This window comes from Triticum urartu, chromosome 7A (assembly GCF_056163025.1).
Source record: "Triticum urartu cultivar PI428250 chromosome 7A, HENAU_Tu73, whole genome shotgun sequence".
NCBI lineage: Eukaryota > Viridiplantae > Streptophyta > Magnoliopsida > Poales > Poaceae > Triticum > Triticum urartu.
In genome coordinates, this window is record NC_141879.1 from 359,175,051 (window position 1) to 359,197,981 (window position 22,931).

The 22,931-nt window shown below is 41.9% G+C and overlaps 1 protein-coding gene and 1 pseudogene across 2 annotated transcripts; both read left to right on the top strand.

The window, feature by feature from the left end:
* The first annotated feature begins 1,978 nt into the window (after nucleotides 1-1,978).
* On the top strand, nucleotides 1,979-3,717 carry LOC147959599 (protein FAR-RED IMPAIRED RESPONSE 1-like; annotated as a pseudogene).
* A 12,629-nt stretch (nucleotides 3,718-16,346) lies between these two features.
* On the top strand, nucleotides 16,347-21,139 carry LOC125529527 (RNA-binding (RRM/RBD/RNP motifs) family protein). 2 transcript variants are annotated; one of them, XM_087533691.1, is made up of 8 exons: nucleotides 16,347-16,735; nucleotides 16,818-16,893; nucleotides 17,890-17,962; nucleotides 18,131-18,242; nucleotides 20,001-20,092; nucleotides 20,221-20,290; nucleotides 20,370-20,452; nucleotides 20,620-21,139. In XM_087533691.1, the coding sequence occupies exons 1-8, from the start codon at nucleotides 16,421-16,423 to the stop codon at nucleotides 20,696-20,698; spliced, it is 900 nt and encodes a 299-aa protein (XP_087389817.1). In that variant the 5' UTR covers nucleotides 16,347-16,420; the 3' UTR covers nucleotides 20,699-21,139. The 2 variants fall into 2 exon arrangements, with proteins under 2 accessions (XP_087389817.1, XP_087389816.1); XM_087533690.1 differs by having other exon boundaries at nucleotides 16,349-16,735; nucleotides 17,890-18,022.
* The last annotated feature ends 1,792 nt before the right edge of the window (nucleotides 21,140-22,931 follow it).

The window sequence follows — 22,931 nt, forward strand, 5'->3', positions numbered from 1 at the left end:
GAAACTGGGATGTTGTTGAAAAAATCGGTGGGGTGGAACGATCGATGGGGAGCGTGGGTAGAGAACGAACGATGTACGAACTCCTCCATTAGGAGGATCGATGGGGAGCGTGGGTACCGAACGAATGACGTACGAACTCCTCCATTAGGAGTAGAGATATGTAAAATATGATGTGTTGTTAAAAAGTTGGACGCGTCTAGGGAGCAGTCGGCTGCTCCCTAGCATTCCCTGGCAGCCTCCCAAAAAAGGGAAGTCCTTGTCCCCCCATATCGCAAAAAAGGAAAGAGAATCCCCCCGCTAGAAAACCTGGTCCTCCGCCAGCCCCCAGCCCCGCCAACCCTCTCACGTGATTACTGAACCCCGCCAACCCCCACCCCAGCTTTCGCTCGGCCCTGAGACGCCTGCAGCCAGACCCTCTCCACCGCATCTTCTTCTTCCCCAAGAAAGAAAGCAAGAAAAGGGGCCAGTTCCACCATCCTAGATCTTAAAACCTTCATAGCCCTGCAATGGCGACCACAAAAGGCTAAAAAATCATAGAAGAAACCAGAGAAATGCAGGAAGGGCTGTTAGAGAAGAAGCACAGAGGCAATCCATCAAAAAATTGCTCACATTTTCCCTTACTTTTTCCCTTATGCTATCCTCATGTACAAAATTACTCTTGTTCATCCAACATGTCTTTGGTTTGCTGCATCTCTCCTGCTTCCCTGATGCATAAGAACAAAAGAACACATTGTAAAAAACCCTAAAATCAAATCAAAAACCCTAAAAAAGTGATGGATAGATCTGTTGTTTCTGTGCTCAAGTTAAAGTTGGCAATCTGCTCATCTTGTTTGGGCAAAAATAGTCTTATTATCAGGCATCTGAGGTAGTTATATAAGATACACACAATCAAGAAGATGCTATTGTGGGGTAAAAAACTAGACTGATGGAAGCAACTTGTGTAACAAATCTATACTCTCATAACAACTCTTGTAGAAAAAATTGAAAGCTATTCAAGCAAAAACAGTGTTGTCGTTGAGCAACTAGTGGTGCTTATGTAAGATACACAAAACTTTAGCAAAAAATGTGACATATCTGACACTAATAAGGAACATACAAAACATGAACCTTTTGCAACTTGCAAAAATGATGGAAATTTATGCTTAGTAGGCAACAATAACAAAAAGTTTCTGTTCTAGCTAAAACATGGCGGATGGTGTCAACTTGTGTTGCAAAATAACATTCTGATGTGAAAGCAAAACCATTTAGAAAAGCTAAAAAGTATGTTGTTTCAATAGTGGTGATAAGTGAGAGAGTGCAGAGGATATCATGGGGTTTCTAATTACCTTCAGTTATAACTGGTGTTTCTGCAAAAAGTGTTATCTTCCCACGCTTGCGCAGATAGATAAAAACTTGATATTTTGATCCTGCAAAAAAATAAAAGACAAGAAAAATTTCCTGTACAGAGAAAACCCCCATGGCAACTATTTTATCTCAGCCTCTACGTCGCTTGGAACATGAATACGCGGATACGGAACACACTGAACATAAAAAACACAATAGTTTTGTTGCTAGTGCGGAAGATAGGTGAAACACAAGTACTACACATAAAGGCACAACGTTGTTGCGCATAATTGCTGTTGTTTTAAAGTTCTAACATAAATATGCTGCTGCACTCTCTGATTTTGGTGTGAATTCCATGCTCGATCTTAATGACTCTTAAAGGACACTTGCTTCATGAGAAAACCTTGGATGGCATGCAGATAAAAAAGAGTTGCCTACATTTAAAAGAGAGAAGAAAAATTATGATGCACACAAAAAAGCCTATGTAATCATACTCAAAATGTTTCCTTAAAAACAAATGGATATTATTCTTCTGATTCTGGTGTGCTTAGGTGGATGTGTTATTGGCTTGCCTGTATTTACTGTGCTACTTGCTTGCATCATTCAGCTGACTTGCTTTACCTTTTTTTCATGTTGAAAAATAAACAGGTTGACAATGATTGACCTGAATGAGGAACCATATGAAAATAATGGTGATCCTACATACTGTACACAACATGTTGTTGGAGATGCAGAATTTGTGGCGGAATCACCTAATCCTCCTATCATGCAAAAAGATGGTGTTGCTGCTGCAGAAGCAATGGAGACAGATGCGCACTCAAGTTGTGGGAGAGGGGCTCCAAGCAATACACAAGTACCTGTAGCAGTAGCAACTGAGAGTGATGCTCATACCCTTGATGGCACAGGTGCTGCAGGTGATACTGGTGGGACTATTGGTAATGGTTTGGGTGCTGAAAATGATGATGAAGCTTGGTTGCAGCCCAAGGAGCATTATGTGGGCATCAGGTTTGATACTTTCGAAGATGCCAAGGAGCACTACAATGCATATTCCTTGCAGATGGGTTTTTTGGTCAAAATGAATACTTCAAGGAAGGATATGAAAACTGGGGATTTGATAAAACAACAATTTGTTTGCAACAAGTTTCGAAAGCCTGATGTCGATGACAGAGGGGCAGAAAAGATTCCTGTGCTAGATGACATTGTTGAGCAAACAAAAGATGATGAAGATGAGGATATTATCTTTGTTGATGATGATAGTAAAGCCAAAAAGAGGAGCAAGAAATGAAAAAGAGATAAAATTGTGCAAACTGGTTGCAAAGCTAAGATGGTTGTGAAGCTAATAGATGGCAGATGGGAGGTGATCTACTTTGTTGGCGAGCACAACCATCCGTTGGTTGACAAACCATGTTTGACTAAGTATTTGCGATCACACCAAGGGATCCCACTAGAAGAAGGGGCCTTCCTTACTCATCTTCATAACTTCAATTTGACTGCAGATTTTAAACCACACCCCCTCCCCACCCCTACCTTCTAACTTTAACACCCTGAACGTATCTATATTTTTTGATTGTTTCATGCTATTATATTATCTGTTTTGGATGTTTTATATGCATTAATATGCTATTTTATATTATTTTTGGGACTAACCTATTAACCTAGAGCCCAGTGCAAGTTCCTGTTTTTTCCTTGTTTTAGAGTTTCGCAAAGAAGGAATACCAAACGAAGTCCAAACGGAATGAAACTTTTGCAGTGATTTTTCTTGGACCAGAAGACATCCAGAGGGCTTGGAGTGCACATCAGGAAAGATACGGATGTGATGCCTATACATGATCATTGCCTTAGATATCGTCATAACTTCGCGATTTTCTATCAATTGCTCGGCAATATTTGTTCACCCACCGTAATATTTTCTATCTTGAGAGAAGCCTCTAGTGAAACCTATGGCCCCGGGGTCTATTTTCCATCATATAAGTTTCCGATCTACAATTTTAATTTCCTATTTGCTTTCTTTGCAATCTTTTACTTTCGATCTATAAACCAAAAATACCAAAAAATATTACTTTAACGATTATCCATCTATATCATATCTCACTTTGCAAATAACTATGAAGGGTTTGACAATCCCTTTATTGCGTTGGGTGCAAGTTGGTGTTTGTTTGTGTAGGTATTCGTTGGCTTGTGCGTTGTCTTCTACTGGATTGATACCTTAATTCTCAAAAGCTGAGGGAAATACTTACTCTACTTTGATGCATCACCCTTTCATATTCAAGGGAAAAACCAACGCAAGCTCAAGAAGTAGCATATACCACTAAGCACATTAGGAACCTCAAGACGGTCTTGAACAAGGATGCTACAAGAGAAGGGGATATGATTCGAGACAGTTGCTTACTTTAAAGATCAGCAAAAAGAGGATCCAAATTTTTTACAAGAAAAAATATGATGAGGAGGACAGGGTTGAGAATATTTTCTGGGTCGATGGTGCAGCAAGGAAGGCCTATGTGGAATCTTATCATGATTGCATCTCCTTTGACACAACATATATGACTAACATGTACAACATGTCCTTTGCACCATTCATTCGGATTAACAGACATGGGCAGTCATTCATGTTAGGATGTGATTTTGTTAGGCAAGAGTTGGCGTCAAGCTTTGATTGGCTATTCCAGACCTTCCTTGAGGCAATGCATAATGTAGCACCCACGAACATCATAACCGACCAATACATCGCAATGGCACAGTCAATTAAAAAGATCTTCCCTACAAGTGTGCAACGCTGTTATCGCTGGCATATTATGAAAAAAGCACAAGAGAAGCTTGGAGCATTGTTGGGACGAAACCCTAGCTTGTCCAAAGATTTCAACAATTGTGTTGACTTTAGCTTGATGCTAGAGGAATTTGAGGCAGGGTGGTTGCTACCTCTTGAGCTTGCGTTGGTTTTTCCCTTGAAGAGGAAAGGGTGATGCAGCAAAGTAGAGTAAGTATTTCCCTCAGTTTTGAGAACCAAGGTATCAATCCAGTAGGATACAATGCAACAAGCCACCGAATACCTACACAAACAAACACCAACTTCCACCCAACGCGACGAAGGGGTTGTCAATCCCTTCACGGTTATCTGCAAAGTGAGATCTGATATAGATGGATAAACGGTAACGTAATATTTTTGGTTTATGGAACGGAAAGTAAAAGATTTGCAAAGAAAGTAATTAGGAAAGTAAAATTGTAGATCGGAAACTTATATGATGGAAAATAGACCTGGAGGCCATAGATTTCACTAGAGGCTTCTCTCAAGATAGAAAATATTACAGCGGGTGAACAAATTACTGCCGAGCAATTGATAGAAAAGCACAAGGTTATGAAGATATCTAAGGCAATGATCATGAATATATGCATCACGTTCGTGTCAAGTAGACCGAAACAATTCTGCATCTACTACTATTACTCCACACATTGACCGACTCCTACCTGCATCTAGAGTATTAAGTTCATAAGAACAGAGTAACGCATTAAGTAAGATGACGTGATGTAGCGGAATTAACTCAACCAATATGATGAAAACCCCATCTTGTTATCCTCGATGGCAACAATACATACGTGCCTTGCTTCCCCTACTGTCACTGGGAAAGGACACCGCAAGATTGAACCCAAAGCTAAGCACTTCCCCCATTGCAAGAAAAAACAATCTAGTTGGCCAAACCAAATCGATAGTTCGAAGAGACTTGCAAAGATATCAAATCATGCATATAAGGATTTAGAGGAGATTCAAATAATATTCATAGATAAGCTAATCATAAATTCACAATTCATCGGATCTCGGCAAACACACCGCAAAAAAGTATTACATCGAATAGATCTCCAAGAACATGGTATTGAGAATCAAAGAGAGAGAAGAAGCCATCTAGCTACTAGCTATGGACCCGTAGGTCTGTGGTAAACTACTGACGCTTCATCGGAGAGGCAATGGTGTTGATGTAGAAGGCCTCCGTGATCGAATTCCCCTCCAGCGGGACATCGGAAAAGGCCCCTAGATGGGATCTCACGGGTACAAAAGGTTGCGGCGGTGGAAAAGTGGTTTCGTGGCTCTCCTGGAAGGTTTTAGGGTATTTGAGAATATATAGGCGGAAGAAATAGGGCGGTGGAGTCATGAGGGGCCCATAAGGGTGGGGGCGCGCCCTCCGTCCTTGTGGGTGCCTCGTGGCTTCCCTGATGTGTACTCCAAGTCCTCTAGATGTCTTCTGGTCCAAGAAAAATCATCACGAAAGTTTCATTTCGTTTGGACTCTGTTTGGTATTCCTTTTCTGCCAAACTCTAAAACAAGGAAAAAACAGGAACTGACACTAGGCTATATGTTTATAGGTTAGTCCCAAAAGTCATATAAAATAGCATATTAATGCGTATAAAACATCCAAAACAGATAATATAATAGCATGGAACAATCAAAAATTATAGATATGTTGGAGACGTATCCGTGGTGTGAGCTGATGATGAAGTATGAGGCTATGACTGACTCCCACTTCGAGAATCTATACAAATACACAGAAACATGGGTACCCTATTACTTCCAACACCAATTAATTCTTCCCTTTCTTGCAGTCAACTCAATGCAACGAGGGGTTCAAGGCTGTCCTTAAGCGATATGTGAACCCACACAAGTCCATTTTGAACTTCGTGAAGCAATATCAGAAAATCCAAACACACATACTAGTCTGAGAGGGTTCAAAAGATTACAGGATGGGACATTTGCAGACTGAAATGTGGTCATCTTTCCCAATAGAGAAGTAGGCGTATGGATCATATACTAGGGACTTGTACGAGAAGTTTCATGATGAGTTTCAGTTGACTACGAGGTACAACGTGCGACCATATGGTGAAAACTTGTATGAGGTTTACCCAAATCAAGAGTGGGTTGCTAAATATGGTTCTAGGGACTATTTTGTCACAGTGGAAGCTAGTGCTGGAGACTATATTGGACTGTTGCAAGATTGAGAGGGACGACATGCTTTGCTGCCATATCTTGAAAGTTTTCAACCAACTTGGTGTGGATGAAATCCCAGCGCAGTATATACTTAGAAGATGGACACCTTTGGCAATTTCCAATGCACCCCCCGTTGTCGAAGATCAACCCGATGAGATGCCACCACAGTCGAAGAAAGAATTCAGGCATGCAAATTTGATGATGGATTTTGGTAGTATTGCTCGGGTTGCTAGTCCGTCAGATGATGCGACGGATGTTGTATAGAAACATATGCGTGGTGCACGTCATGAAATCAAAAATCTCAACATGTCAAGGAAGAAGCCGACAGCACCCACAAGTGGGCCCACTGGTGGTTCTACACCACCACTGAGTAATACTCGGGCAACTAGCGGCCCTGCGGTGCATCCTGAAGGACCTGCACAAGCATCTTCTGGTCCTAGGCAGCAGCCACCTACTTCTGCACCGCGGAGAAAAAATGCAGCAACGCTAGCTGGTAACTCTATGAATGAAGGTGGACATCAACAAACAATGTTGAGGGCTGCACCAATGCCCAGGGGGTCGTACCACTGCCCAGGGGCCCTCTAGTACGAAGCTGGTTGCATATACAACAACTTTCGGGATATGTGCCAGTAAATAGTGGAACTGCACCGCACCTTTTTGGGGGGTCGACAATGACAAGGCCTACGCAAACAGTAAGAGGGGTTGCGCCACAGCTTTTGAGGGATGCAACACTACCAAGAGGGCCTGCACCAACTCCTATGGGTCCTAGACCAGCAACCTGGCCTGCACCACAACCTATGGGGGCTATACAACCATCGCCGGGGGTCTAACGCAGCAAACACAATGTATGTGACTAGTCCTGGCCTTGCACCATTGCCTGGAGCATCAGCAATAGTTGATGGCGGGTATGGACAGCGTCCCAGTTCTTCAACTACGCAAGAAGAAAGTGGCAACGCACTTTCGTCTCCTATTGTGCAACCTCCAGGTGGACATGCACACCGGCCACTCAGTATTGCATCGCTACATGCAGCTATTGCAGCCACGCAAGGTACTTCGATGGTTGAACCACAATTTGGAAGACCTACAACCACACCTGGCCTTGCAATTCCTAGAGACAATCCAAAATCAACTACAAAAGGTAGGGCAAAGTCAAGAAGAATTCAATCAGCACTTGAGCTGCATCCGAAGAGGAAAAACAAGTGTAGCTATTGTGGGTCTTTTAACCACAATGGTGCGTAGTGCACCACCAGATTGGTGTGATGGTCACACAATGACCAGATGGCTGAAAGATATGTTGAATGGCATTGACAAATTGCTATTTCCTATATGGTCCTTTGTCTGAACTGTTATTTGAATTTCTATCCCACTATGTCTTTGCAAGTTGATATGTTTGAACATCCTAAACTATTATTTCTGATTTATGGTCTCTTCTGAGTAACTTGCCTCACATTGTAATTTGAATTGCCTAGTTATGATATTTGAGTTGTCTGTTGTGTGCTTTGTATTGCCTGGCAAAAAATGTATACAAGCAATTCCCCCCTAGTGGTCAAAAACTTACATGCAGAAGATTATGTAATGCTGAAGATGCAATAATCTCCTGGTTGTGTAATGATCATACTCCCTCCTTTCCAGTTTATAGGGCTCAAATCTGAAATCTCATCAACCAAGGCATATGGTGAGTGGAGGAATGTATCTCGTACTTTACAAAACTACCCAAACTAAATTGATGCATTAATTGGGATTAATTGCAGTGCATGCATGCTTGACCACTAGATGAGTAGTAGCATTGCATGCATTGGTGAGTTTCTTTTTAATTTTTGCATGCGAAGATTTAATGCGCCTTGAAATCTTAAAAAAATATGAAGATGGGCCCTATAAATTGGAAAAATGAAAAAAAATTGAGATAAGCCTTATAGACCGGAAAGGAGGGAGTATTATTTATCTTTTATGGATTCTTCTGAGTAACTTGTCTCACATTGAATCTTTAATTGTCTGTTTATGCCATTTGAGTTGCCTGGCCCAAGTTCTTATACAGGCAACTCCCCCGGTGGTCCAAAATTCACAATGCAAGAAAATTCAAATGCATTTCCATGATGCTGATGATGCAGTAATGCTGATGATGCAGTACGCGTGAGGGGATAAAAAAACTGACCTATGCTAACTTGAAGATGGCTTTCCATGGAGCCTTGTTGTGCCCATTGTCAACCCACGTGTCAGTCAGTTGTTTCCTAATGTTTGGAACATCCTCAGCTGTGAATTTTGGAACAACCCTTGCCTCCCAACCGTTTGCTATCGTAAGAGCAAAAACACCAAAGTCGAACCTATACATAAATGTTTTCTAGTTAGCTAGTTTACTCTATGTAGTACTGTCACTTGTGAAAATCTGAACAAAGCAGAGTATGTGTGAAAATGGATGCTTACTAAGTCTTTTGTTTTGGAACGTCAATGTTGGTATGCCCAAAGTCATCCATAGAGATGTGAGACATGGCGTAGTGCTCTTCCCAAAGAACCCGAAAACTTGCAACCATTTTCCTTGCGCAAACATCTAGAGTCTTGTTCTGGAGCGTCCTCCAAGAATCAAGAACCTCAAAACGTCGGTACCTAATGTTCACATTAAAAATCCAATAATGATTCCCTGTCACTGGCTTTGTCTTGTCAATGTTCTCTAAAACTGGGAACATAATCTGTTAGAAAAAAACTAGGGTTAGTAAAAAAATAGGCAACTTCAAAATACTTATACATGTGCACATGTAGTATTGCAAAAAATGAAACCATGCTGGAGGCTGGATGTAAGCAACTTTTCTGTGTGCTCTCGGAAATTGTTACATGGACTGAAAAGCAAATATGCACAGGCAAGTTATGCACTTATGTAAGCAACTTGCCAAATAAAAAGAGATACACAGGCAAGTTATGCACTTATGTAAGCAACTTGCCAAAAGATGCAAAGGCAAGTTATGCACTTGTGTAAGCAACTTGCCAAAGAAAAGCATATCATGAGTGTAGGCAACTTGGCCCCCCTAAAAATATTTACATTTGTGTGAGCAAGATTTGACCAGGAAAAGTGATATATAAAAAATACTAGAAAAAGGAAAAAATGCAGTGGTAAAAAATCAATAAACAATTAACTTACCATATCTTTACGGTCCAAGCGATTCGATTTCTTGAACCGGGAAACTAGCTCCTTGCCATTCAATTCCACATTTTGCATCTGAACCTGGTGAAAAAAGAATACGGACATGACCATGACCTGTTATGAAAAAAAAGAAAAAGAAAGAATCGCAAAACTACATTACTAACTGCTTCGCGTTTTCTTACCGAGAACCTGAGGGGCATCACGAGCTTCTTTGAGTCTGGTGGCAAGTTCATCATTATAGATTGTATACCAAATTCCATTACATGGCTCAAGACAAAACCTTCCTTCTTCATTGAGTTTGCAAGCTCCCTCACTATGACAAAGTATCCGCCATATTCAATTACCCTTGGGCTGCAGGGAAAAAAAGACATTCATCTCACAAAATCCTTCCTCATTTGCCTACCACCATGCAGCTCAGGAAAACATGGGGGCATACTCATATGAAGGAGAAAATTATTTCAATAAGCATTTTACACGATTTATTGTCACACTAAGCCAAATTGCCTGATTCTATAAATGGATTGCTTGTAAAAACAATTTGAATTGCCTGGATAACATGATAGACCTTGCGTGGAAAAAAGTGCATTGTGCAGAAGCTGACAAAAAAAATGCAATGATATATTGTCATACCTGGTATATAGATCTGGTGATGCTTCTTCATTAAGTCTCCCATGCAAGATAACCGATGCATACAATCCATTTGCTTCAGGGTTGGACATGTAGAGTTTCTTCTCATTATAGTCAATTAATGGGGACCTCTTGCAAGGAGGTGGCTTGACGATCCTTCTCTCGAATTGATGTGGACGGATCTCTCCCGAGCTACTACTGCTATAAATCTTGCTGCCTGATCCCACTTCTCCTTGGTTGGAACTTTTTTCAGGTGTTCGGTACGCATTTGGTGAGGAGATGCCGACTAACAGCTTGCGTCAAACTCACCTGCCTTTCCTTTTGCTTCTGTACACGGTTCATCTATGCCTTCAAGGTCCAACACATAATCATCATCAATTATTTAATGATTGGTTGGGTATGTACTGACAATTCCTTGAACTCATGCTCAGCAAATGCGCTTGACCAAACATGTTGATGTGCTCCGTTGTCTACAGATGCTGTGGGCAAATCATCTATGCCTAGATCGAAACTTGGTGCTAGGTAGTACTCTTTGTAAAAAGCAGATGATCTTCCTGTATTCCTTTGCTGAAAATGTTGTTGTTCTGTCTATGCTGGAGTGTGATTTGTAGAGTTGATTTGGGGATTCTTGCTGTTTGGATCAACACACCTTGCTAACATCTCACTGACATCTAGAACATTGATTTCTAGTGCATTGGTTGTCTTCCCACTAACACGCATGAACTCATGGTACCGCTCCTCCGCATCAGAGAAATGGGAAGGGTTCCCCTGGCCAGTTGCTTGTGTTACTTCTGAAACACTTGTGGCCTCAGATTGGGCAACCACAGTTGAACAGTCAGGCAATTTTCCTAGGGATTTTAGCAAATTTTGTTCCAAACTTTTCCCCATGGTTTCAGCGATGTCGTCTTGTATCCTTTTGATCTCCATACATGACACCAGAGGGATGTTATCTTTCTCCTTTTCCTGTCCTGCATAATTTAATGATGCAGCCTTTGGTGATGCCTTGAAGTCTTGCACCTTGGCTCTCTGGATAACATTGGCTGACTGCAATACATTTCCTCGAGACGAAAAGGCAGTTGGCCATTTAAGTCACCTAGTGGTTGTGTTCCACTAGGGTTTGTTGTGCTTACTGCCACTGTAGGTCCCTTTTTAAGTTGAATTGGTCTTACTTTTGTGGGGTCAAGTGTTGCCTCTGCAAGACTTGTTTGAAAAGTAGGTGGTCTTGCTTCCTACTTGGACCGAGTTGCCAGAATATGTGATCCATTTGCTTGACATTGGGAATAAAATTTAGCAGACTGCTTTGGAGCTGCCCATGTAGATATTGCATCATCTCCATCTTTGTCGCACGGTGGTACTGCTGAGCTTGATGTCGTATTGTTTACCACCTGTGTTTTGTCATTCCCATGAGTTGCCTCTTTTATTTCAGAATTTGCCCGGTGTTGCTGCTGAGAAGGCCCAAATTTTTCATGGTTGACTGCCTTTCCTTTCCCCATTGGCCATATCCGCAATTTTCGGCATGATATGCTTGCGGATGCATTACTGTTTCATTCATCACAGATGGCTCTAATATGAAACTGACAGTTTTCTTCATCTTCTTTGATGGCAGGAGTGGTGGTAGTTGGTTTTGACCAACTTTCTTTTGGTTGTGTAACTTCATTTAGAGCACCAACTTCTCTCATTATTTTCTGGTGAATCTGCTTTGGGCATATTTCCTCAGGGTTGAATGTGAAGACCATATCCAAGTCTTTTGCCCTCAACAACTCTTCGAAAATCCTCCTCGCTTTGGATGCAATGAATTTGTCATCAATATCCAACATTTCTTTCACTTCGAAAACAGGGAAAGGTGGCTTTGGGGAAGCAGCAGTTTTGAACTCTGTCATCACAAGATCTCTGAGAGAGATGATATCTGCCTCATCTAGTCCTTTTGGCTTCCTATCTCTCTTCCTTTCAATTAGAAATTGTAGCGTGCATTGTTCACCATCATCGCTGTCTAGTTTTTTAGTTGCGGCATCCACATTCCCACAAGAGCCACCATTGCCGCCTCAGCCACAGTTGCCACCTCCACTGTCATCATCATCCTCCTCCTTCCCCTGCCCATCATCTTCCTTCTCTTTATCGTTCCCATCACCTTCTTCGTCGTCATCGTCTTCCTTTCCTTCACCCTCTTCTTTTTCGTCATCCTCTTCCTCTTCATCATCTTCATCATCCTTGTTTCCATTAGTTCCGTCTTCCCTCCCCATGTCAACACTTGCCTCCTCGTGGTGATCCACCGCTTGTCGTGCTCCCTGACTACTTGGTTTCCCCTGAACGCCACTTCATTCCTCCTCGTTTACAAAATCGTCACCATCATCGCTGTCCGAACTGCCATCACTATCGCTTTCATCATTTCCTTTCTCCCTGCCATCTCCCTCACTTTCACTATCAACTCCCTCGTTGTCATCGCTGTCAGAATTAAACAGCTCCTCCTTACTTGGTAAGCTGTCTCTGTTGGGTGGTACTCGATCACGTCTTCTCTTAGACTATTGCCTGCTTGTCTCCACAGTAATAGGGTCTGCCTCCCTTGCCCCCCCATTCATCATCATCAATCCTCCTAATCCCAGTCATGAGCTTCCCACTGCACATGAAATTACGGAACACATTTCGTGCACCAACCCTGTGAGCTTCTTTTGCTTCTGCAAAACATAAAAGTGGATGGTAGAGAACATGATAAGTACAATCTTTTGTCGAGGGGTACAAAAAATGGGCAAATGCACAAATGGGAATGGAAAAGGAAACACTAGTAAGAGGGAAAAAACATCTACTAGATAACTTACTATTTTGTCATACGACTCAGGCAATCTTGTGGCAACAAATTTGGTGATGTGGTCCATACTGCCAAACAAGCTATCATCCGCACACCGGGAAAATTCCGTCTTAAGCTGGTGGTTTATAGTCAAAGAATATAAAAAAATGAGTGACAACAATTCTGGCACTCTCATACCAAAGAACTGGAAATGAGGAAAATGGTATTGCTAATTGTCTAAATTTGCCTGCATCCACTATCCCACTTTCATGTTGCCTACTATTAATATAGTGGATACTTAAGATTCGGTATGTAGCAAATATGTAGAAGTGGTACGTAACTTGCTAGTTTTCAGAACATAAGTTGCTTCTGTTGTTGGAGAAACTTGCTACTGTTCAACATGTAAAATGCACAAAAAGAGTTAAAAATGCAATGTTTGCCTACTATTCATTTCAAAATGTACTCAACAACTACCATTAGTACCCAAATCCTTCTTGTCACATTATCCAAAGTGTGTGCATAACAAAAAAAAGGTTCAAAGAAGACTGGAAACTACTTGAAATATATGTAAAGCAGTTGCCCAAAAAATTATATCAGCTTGCTTAGTCTTTCAAAATGAATTGCCTACTCTAGCATAGTAGTGTTGCCTAAAAACATATCTCCTAAAATAGAAAATGAAGTTACCCGCAAATTGTCGTATTCTCCCGGAGCCTTCTTGTCCTTCTTGATAACTTTGGAAATTAAATCTGAATTCCAAACTGCAACCCTTGGTACCAAGTTGGGGATTGGCTCATCAACATCCAATGAGTCTAGATACAACAGCTGCGTCATGACAAGAAAAAGAATACAAAGTTTAAGTTAGCTAATGATTGCAAAAAAATAAAAAAATAAAACAATGGATGCTAAAAAAAGCAAAATAGCTTGAAGCACTTACAACAAGGTGGAAAACACAGCAACAAACAACCTTCTTGTTGCCATGACCCGAAGTGAATGCAAGCTTTAGTTGATCAACAACAAACTGGCGTATATTGGTTTCCATTATTCCATTGACATCCATGACCACCGGGAAGCTTTTTGGGGAAAATACTTAAACTAGTTGAAGGGGCAAGGAAGCACGAAAAAGCAAGAGCTAGCCAAGCGCGGGCAAAGTCATCATCATAAGATCCTCCCATATCTTTGATCATCTTGCACCATGATGTGAGAGTTGGAGAGTTATTGGAGGTGATGTTGTAAATACTGTACATTGCCTTTGTGATTTCAGGTCGATTATCAAAGCACACCTTCCTCCCCCTATTTGGCAAACCTCATATCCTACAGACACTTGAGGCATCTATAGGAATCTCCCCCTTCCTGGAATGACTATCTGCGAAATCTCAGGGTCATAATGCTTCATTATCCATTGGCTAAGATCTCCAGACATGCTACTTGCTGCAAGGTCCAGAATGCCACCAAATTCTTTTGCAATGATGACACCCTTTTGGTTAGGAACCAACTCCTTGTTCAACTTGAAGAGCCTGGCAGGGGATGCCCTGTTCCTACGACCCTATTGCATAGAAAAAAAGGAATTAACAATAATGTTCATTACTGGATAGGAAACTTAGGAAGCATTGCTGGGCAACTGTTTTAGGAAAACTGAGGCAGCTATGCAAATACCTCAGTTCCTCCCGTCTTCTGGCGTTTTGGTTTTGGAGGTTGGTCCATATCTGCACCTTTCACATTTGCATTTCCAGCATCTGCAGCTTGGCTCCCGTTACTATTCTCGTTACTAATAATATCATCAGGACGCTTCCCCCGTGCAATAACTGCTTTAATTCTCTGACGCTTGTACCCAATTATTGGTGCACCGCTCTGTGGCTGGAAGATGGAGAACACATAAATCAGTAAAAAATGAAAAACAAAATCTGTTCTATAAAAAGAGAACATAAAACTTCCTAAAAATGTGCACATCTGTGTTTGATGCTCTTCATTGCCATGGGATGCAAGGTCATCATGACTTGATCTAGGAGGTCCATCCCATTTTGAATTTTGACTTGTCCCAACCATCTATTTTCTGTTGCGTATATAAAACTATGAGCATCATCATAAAAATGGTTTTGAAAAAACTGTATATCATCCACCAAAGTCATGTGACTAAATTTCTACTAAACTAAGCAAAAAGCAATTTACAAAAGTAGACAATAAGAGGATTGTAAACTATCTGAATTTCACTATGTTACAACATTAATACAAACTTCAGTAACATGACTACGAGGAGCAAAAAAATATGTTACACATCAGGCACCTAAAAAAACACATATCGTGACTACTAGGCAACAGATGAGGGCATGTCAGGCAACTGACTCGCAAAACTTGAGCAAGCCTGACATCGCACAAATGCACTAGGCAACAAATGAGGGCATGTCAGGCAACTGACTCACAAAACTTGAGCAAGCCTGACAGCTGAATCACAAAACTTAAGCAAAGACAGATCTGCAACAATCGTGAGCATCGTAACCCTAGCACCGAACCTCATGCACACACTTGTTGCAAATGTAAAAAAATGTACTAGGCGACATATGTGCAGTTGTTGGGCAAGTCAAATCACAAAATTTGCAAAAAAGTAGGTTCACAGATCTCCAACCAATTGCATGATAACATCTCCCTCCCTCTCACTCCACATGCCACACCTGCAGAGCATCTTCAATTTGGCAACCCTTCGAATCATAGTCACCAGTACCCAAACCAAAACTAACAAGTGCTTAATCCATTCCTAATCAATTAACCTATCCATCAGGTAATCTCTACAAGGACAACAGTACTCATCGATTTCGCCCAAAATGCGGTGAATCTGACAAGCCTACAAAATGGGATTGATGAACTCATCTGGGAGGTTTTGCTCACGGCGATTCTGCCCCTCCGTGCCAACAACACGGCGAAGGCGCACGCGTCGTTCCTCCTCGGCCGCGTCTTCGGTACTGCAGCGCCTTCCGCCCCCCCGACTGCTGCTACCACAGAGACCGCTGGTGTGCTGCGGTTGTAGTTGTATGGCCCCGGTCGCCGCAACGACGCGCCTCTGGTCGCTTAACCCCTCCCTTCACGAAGCACAGGCTACCCCTTTCATACTCCGGCGGAAGACGGCCGCCGAATCCGCTGCCACGCCGCCGGCTGCTCGGGATTTGGAAGGAATGGGATGCTCCCAAGGCTCGTGCGGGAGCGATAATGGGGGGCGGTTCCGAAATGCGCCGAGATAGAAGTGGGGAGCGGAGAAGAAGTGGAGGGACCCATGACCGCCTAATCACCCAACGGGCCTCGCCCCCGACGCCACGACCAGGCGACACCCGGCGCACGCATCAATGAGGGGCAGCGGTTCGGCTGGGCCGTGCGCGGGGCGAGCGATGCGGATCGGACGGCGTGGCAGCGTGTGTCTGTAAGACAAAAGAAGCACAACTGCACTTTTTAGGTTTTAGGTAAAAACTTTGCGTCAATTTTAATTAATTTTGGGAGGGACCCAAAACCGAGATCCGTCTCCGTATGTCCCATCTCAGCACTGCCAAGCCCCAGAACCCAATCCCCCCCGCCCCCTGTTAGGGTTCGTGCCGTCTCCATGGCAGGCGCCGGCATCCACCCGTTTCACCAGCAGTGGCCGCCCCAAGCAGCGGTGCCCGCGCCTCCCGCCGTCCCACCGCCTCCCCCCGTACCAGGCGCACCCGATGCCGCCGTCCGCCCCGGCTCTGACGAGGTCCGCACCATCTTCATCACGGGGCTCCCCGTGGACGTTAAGGAGCGGGAGCTGCATAACCTGCTGCGCTGGCTTCCGGGATTCGAGGCTTCCCAGATCAACTTCAAGGGCGACCAGCCCATGGGGTTCGCACTCTTCTCCTACGCGCACCACGCCATCGCCGCAAAGGCCGCGCTGCAGGTTCGGTTTTGTATGGGCTTGTTATATCGATGTCGCGCATTTGCTTTTTTTGGATGGATGTGACCGGAGGTTCTCTCTGCAGGATCTGGTCTTCGATGCGGAGACCAAGTCGGCGCTGCACATCGAGATGGCCAAGAAGAACCTATTCATCAAAAGAGGTGCGTTTTGTCCATGCCTCTCACGCTTTCTTCTCGCTGTTGCATAATGTGTCGATCATCTAGAAATACGCTTTTTGGGTCAGAGTCTATAGAGTGAATTTGAGGTAGCGTTATGTGCTAACTGTGGTTTAAATGTAGAGTGGGAGCTAACCAGTGATGCTTTGCGTGTTGGCATACAAGAATTATGTGCTACGGCTGTGCGGTGGAAGATGACTCTGCCCATCATCTGTGAACCAACGTGAACTAATGAGGAATTATGGCCACTTGCAGGCAACTAGTTTTTTTTGGATCCCGAAGCATGTCATCCCGAACATTTTTTCATGGCAACATTAGTTGACACGAGGTGACAACTTTAGTTTTTAAAACATGACAACTTTGTCCCAGTTTGTATTTTTGTCAGAACATTGCCATGTTTGCCAACCTCGTGTGAACTAAAGTTGCCATGAAAAACGTTCGGGTTGCCATGCTTAAAATCTGAACGTTCGGGATTTATCATTTGCGTTTTCTTTTTAAATTATATGTCCCGTTGTGTCTTTTCTTATTCATGTTGCTACATCTAATATTGCGACCTATTATTTGAAGTGGCTTGACCACCGTGCTCCACTCATGGTACAATCCTCTTGCTGCTGAGTCCCCTTTCTCCTCGGCCCAGAGCGATTTCCCCGCTAAAAAAGCAAGAGCGATATAATGTAGGATGGGTGCTGACAGTTCATGGAAGAAAGAACTCACACAGCCAGGATCAGCATTGGAGCTTCAATGCATTATACCAATTTGATATGTCCATTTGCATGTTTTTTTAAATGTTGGAACACACTTTGAATTTTGTACCTAATAAGGTGGTTGGATTTTGGAAGTTTCTGATTGCACGGCTAAACCTCGATGCAAAAACTTAGCTAGAAATGTGATATCATCTAAGTTCATTCTATCTTTTTCAATTCGTATTTGCATATGAATAATATATTGAAAGTTGAAACACTTCATTAAAACCTATGTTAGGTGTGGGAACTGATGCAAATGCTATGGACCAAAGTAAACGCTTGCGAACTGGTGGAGACTATACTCATTCTACGTATGCTCCTCCTCCATTCCACCCACCCCCACCAGCTGTTTCCATGTGGGGAACTGCAGGGTAATTTTTGTATGTTTATGCTCTTTCTGCCAACTAATTATATACATTTGTCGGTCTTTTATAATGATTTTTTTTGGTCTTCTATAATGCTTGTTTTTGGGTCTTCAGTTATATGGCAGCTCCGCCTCCTTATAATCCTTATGCTGGCTATCCTGTGCCGACGGTACCAATGGCTTCACCTTCTCCTGTGCCAGGCCCAACAGCATATGCTCCTGTGCAGGTAATCAATTTGAATTTAGGCAATTGTTTGGTCCGTATTCAAAATATAGTTTACCGATTTTTTAGCAATGACCACAATTTTTGTGTTTGTTTGGATCGTTCCCTATATTTTGCCATGCCCATGCCCCTTTGCCCATTCTAGTTCATTTTTCTTGCCAACTTTGGCCAAACCATGGGCAAGGAAAACCGTGGCCACAAGTTGGCTAGCCAAATTTCTGGCAAGTCAGACTTGGGCTAAAACCAAAGTACCAAACACACCCTAAATGCATTTTCCATTATATTTAGTTTATCCTGGATTGTGACTTTTTTGTCACCATATCCTGAAAAGGTCTACTAATATGCTGTAGCATGTACCCTGACCTAATAATTTTGCTGTTTCTCCTCATTACACTTGTTTTCTTGAGTCTACTAGTAAATGTATATGGGTAATGCACGTTAATATTAGGCAGTATATTAATTGCATGCACATCTTAGGTAGGATATTATTCGCGCGTTAATTATGTGATTAGCGTTGACGTTGATATTTTGGTATGATATTAATTGCATGCTAAACATGTTGAGTGCTCACCATTCGAGTAATTTAGATCATTGGATTGGCATGATTTGATGGCCGAGATTAGTTGGATCTACCCCTTAGGGTCTTTTTATGTTGGTATAGATATATATTACTGAAATCTGTATAGTTTGCTTTTTTGCATAAGAGATATTGTTTCTTGTATAGAATAGTCAGATAATCATGGCTCATGTCCCTGCAGTACTAAACAACACTCACTTTTAAGCTCTTAAAGCGCAATGCAAGGCGGCGCCTTAGACATGGCAGAGCATATGCATAACACAATAAATCACAGCATAGCACTACAAATCAAAGCACACAAAACCAGTCACAAATCAAAGCAGGGCACTAGGAATTCCTAAATCAAAGGAGCACAAGTGCACAAGAGGGCAGGGAGGAGAGACCGAGAGTCACATTCTGACTGGAGGTATAGACGGCTGTTGAGCTGTTGGGACTGTGGAGGAGCCAGTCATCAGCCGCCAGAGGAAAAGAGCAGAGAGAGCTCCTCTCTTAGGGATGCCTTAAAAACAATGCACTTGAGTACCTTCCTAAGGTTTTAATGGACTTATATAGTTCATGTTTCCTGGAATCTCCTACACCCACTTGATCTTATTAATACTGGATCCCTTGCATTGGTCTCAGACTTGTAGGGAAAGTTCAACTGTCGAGAAGTGAATGAAACATTTACAAATAGTGTATGTACTTATGTTTTGAAATACTATTAAGATATTTCATGATAGTCTCGCACGTTATCGACATTTATTTGGTGAATTTAACGTATTGCTACTCTTTGGTCTTATATCTTGCCGTGACCTATTTATATGTGTGCCGTGGTATATTCTAGTGTCTTCTTTGTCACTTACAAATTATTTAGGTCTACTGAAATGACAGTTGGGATAAGACTCTTCAGTTTTGAATAGTACAGTAAAGACAAAGTTGCTATTACATTATACGATACTTCTCTGTAGATGATTCTGACTTCGCATGTCTCTGGTGAATGCCAATCTTGTGGGCATATGAAATTCCAAATCAAGATCGTTAGATACTTGATGAATGGACGAGATGCCACATGGGATAAATGAGAAATGTGCTGCAGTACTTGAATAGAATATTTGTCCGAGTCTATCTTCATTCTTCACTCTTTTCACACTGTTCAAGATTTTGGAAGATAAGATTGTTGATTGAACCTTCTAATTTGCTTTGCAGAACATGAAAGATAACCCTCCCTGTAATACCCTTTTCATTGGAAATCTTGGTGAAACTGTTGTTGAAGAGGAATTGCGGGGCCTCTTCAGTGTGTAAGAATCAACCCTTTCAAGTATAAAATTCAAGTAGATATTTGTCTGCTTATTGGGTGCATTGCTGCAGCCCACTTTGGTTTCAGTTGTGGCACTAACCATATCTGATATTTTTCAAAAAATGACAGACAACCTGGTTTCAAACAAATGAAAGTGTTGCGTCAAGACAGGAACACCGTCTGTTTTATTGAGTTCGATGTAAGTGGTTGTGATGGTTTAATTATTTATGTGCATGCCACTATTATTTTCTTATCTCTCAAACTTCTGTGATTTGCAGGATGTGAGCACTGCTTCTGCTGTGCACCATACTTTACAGGGTGCTGTTGTTCCTAGTTCTGGCCGCGGTGGGATGCGAATCCAATATCCTTTATTAGTTTATAATTTGGTTTCATGTATCAAGTACTTAACTTCATTTAGTTAATTAATCATTTTTATGATTGCTTTGCATTAGCTTGCTGTATTGTGCCTCCATTTGCTTGACTGTATATGGTTTATAGTGACCTTTCTGTAGTCCTTAACGTTTGAACATTTTCAAAAAATCCCTTCGGGCGAAGGAAGGACTTAGTTGGTGGCATGGTCGGCATTCTGAATGGTGCTCCTGTTTGAGGGGATGTATCTTGAACTTTAGCATGACATCTTGAATTATCATCTGCATTGTTTTAGCCAAATCTGTTCCTGTCATGTGCGACATCAGCATCTTCATTGGGTGGAGTTTCTGGGGCATGATCATCATCTTCATTAAGTGGAGTTTCTGGGATATCATCATCATCTGATAGACATTGCATTGTCACTATTTTCATTGTTGGCGGTTTCAACTTCTTTAAATTAGCTATTGTGGTTTGAGAAGGCCACTCTGAATGTCTCCTAGACATGCATTTGGCATCTGTCATGAATATTTTGTAGTGTTATGTAGTTTTTCCAGTGTGCAGTTGCAATATTTCATGTGGTAATGGCATTGCCACATTATGATCTGGACATCCTGTAATAGTATAACCGATTTATTTGGCTTGCTGACAATTCAGTGTTGAGGGATGTTGGGATGGTTCATATCATTATTTGTCATGCATGTTTATGAAGGAGCACAAAAGTAGGCATCATGACATGACATTACTCATTTGATGAACTCTGGAACACTGTTTGTCCCAAGAAGCATGCAGGCATCCGTTGCTGATTAACTTTAATTGACCTTTTTGGTATTGTATTTTGCTCCTAGCTGAGAGTAGCCGTCAGTGTCCATAAAATTGGAAGTGCTGCAAGCCTCTTTTTTTTTAGTAGCAGATGGTTACACACCTAAGTTGTTGCAGTTAATTCGCTAAGAGGAGCTCATGATGCTGATGGAGGTAGGCTAGTCCATAGAGGTCGTGCAGATGGAGAGGTAAGCTAAGCCCACATAAGTGATGCGGATAGTTATGCAAGCGAGGAAGGTTTATATCAGCTTTATTCTATTATTTGTCCATGTGTGATTTGTTCATATGGAGACTGAATCTTCTATAAACCTGATGTTTGCTTGGTTTTGTTGGTTTGTCATGAATAGTAGTTTTATGCTGACCATGTGTGAGATGAATCTGGATAGGCACAAACCTCTGGCAGTAACATGGTCGGCTTGCCGTATGGCGTGACTCACGTTTTATGATACAATACGTTTCTTTTAAGTGGAATAGCCCTTGAAGTAAGTACAATATCAAGAGTATAAGTAGTAACAACGGGGACAAGTATCAGAGTAAACTTTTCATGTGTTGGCGGATGCTGTCTCTGGCTTCCATCTGTAGATTTGACACAGAAGCTGGCGGCGAGTGATGGTGTCGGTGGCCGTCTCCTTTTGCGTATTTTGTTTGAAGTTCAACTAGAGAGGCGCCATCCTGTGAACTATTGTGATTATATAATTGGCACCAGTTTAGATTATTGGTAATTAACAAGGTACCATACCGTCAAATTCATGTAACAAAGAGCATAGTTTTTTGCAAAAAAAACCTGAATGTACAAAGTTTTCTGTTTTGAATATTGAACCTTTCAAAAGCCCCAACACTAGTCTCCATTTTTTACCCAAAGTTTCATCAGGTGTTTAGAAAGTTTTTGTTTACAGAGATGTCACATTAACAAAATGTATTTTAACTTGACTTCCAACATTGATTTGACAATAAAAAAGTCCCCCCAGTTCACAAAATCCTTTACTTTATACTCCCTCTGTGGAGGAGAGTGGTGTTCTGGCACATGGGAGCGCACGCTCTTGGTTTTTAAAATGTGTTTTAAACATATTATGAAATGTCAAAAAATTCCAAACAAAAACTTGGGGCGTACATCTTGATCTTGATATTGTACATGCTCACAAAGTTGTTTATGTTCGAAGTAGAATCTGAGAGCGATCGAGAGAGTAGCAAATGAATCGAACTGTGTTCTTTATTTCATTGACAATCAACTATTTATACAAGGTGAAACGTCGCCTCTACAAACCGACATAGGAGGCAGCGTTTCGGGAGCAACTGTCGGGGACGGTTATACAATTGTGGGAGCGTCGTGACGGTTGCCAAAGCAACCCCACACAACATTACATAGGGAGGATTACATAATTAATTAAGGAAACTAATTAAATCCTAACACTCCCCCTAATCCTTGTACTTGCCATTGAACATCCTTGGAATAGTCTCCTCCAAAAACCCGGTGGGAAAAATATGAGTAGTGTAGGATATGTTGGTAAAACTCCTTCAAACCCTCATTAAGAACCTTTATGAGAACTTGTAAAGTAAACTCATGAAGGAAAAAAGAGTATAATATGATGCTTTGAACATGAACAATTCAGTAAGATACTTCCCCTGATTCTTACATATTCCGAAGTCGTCAT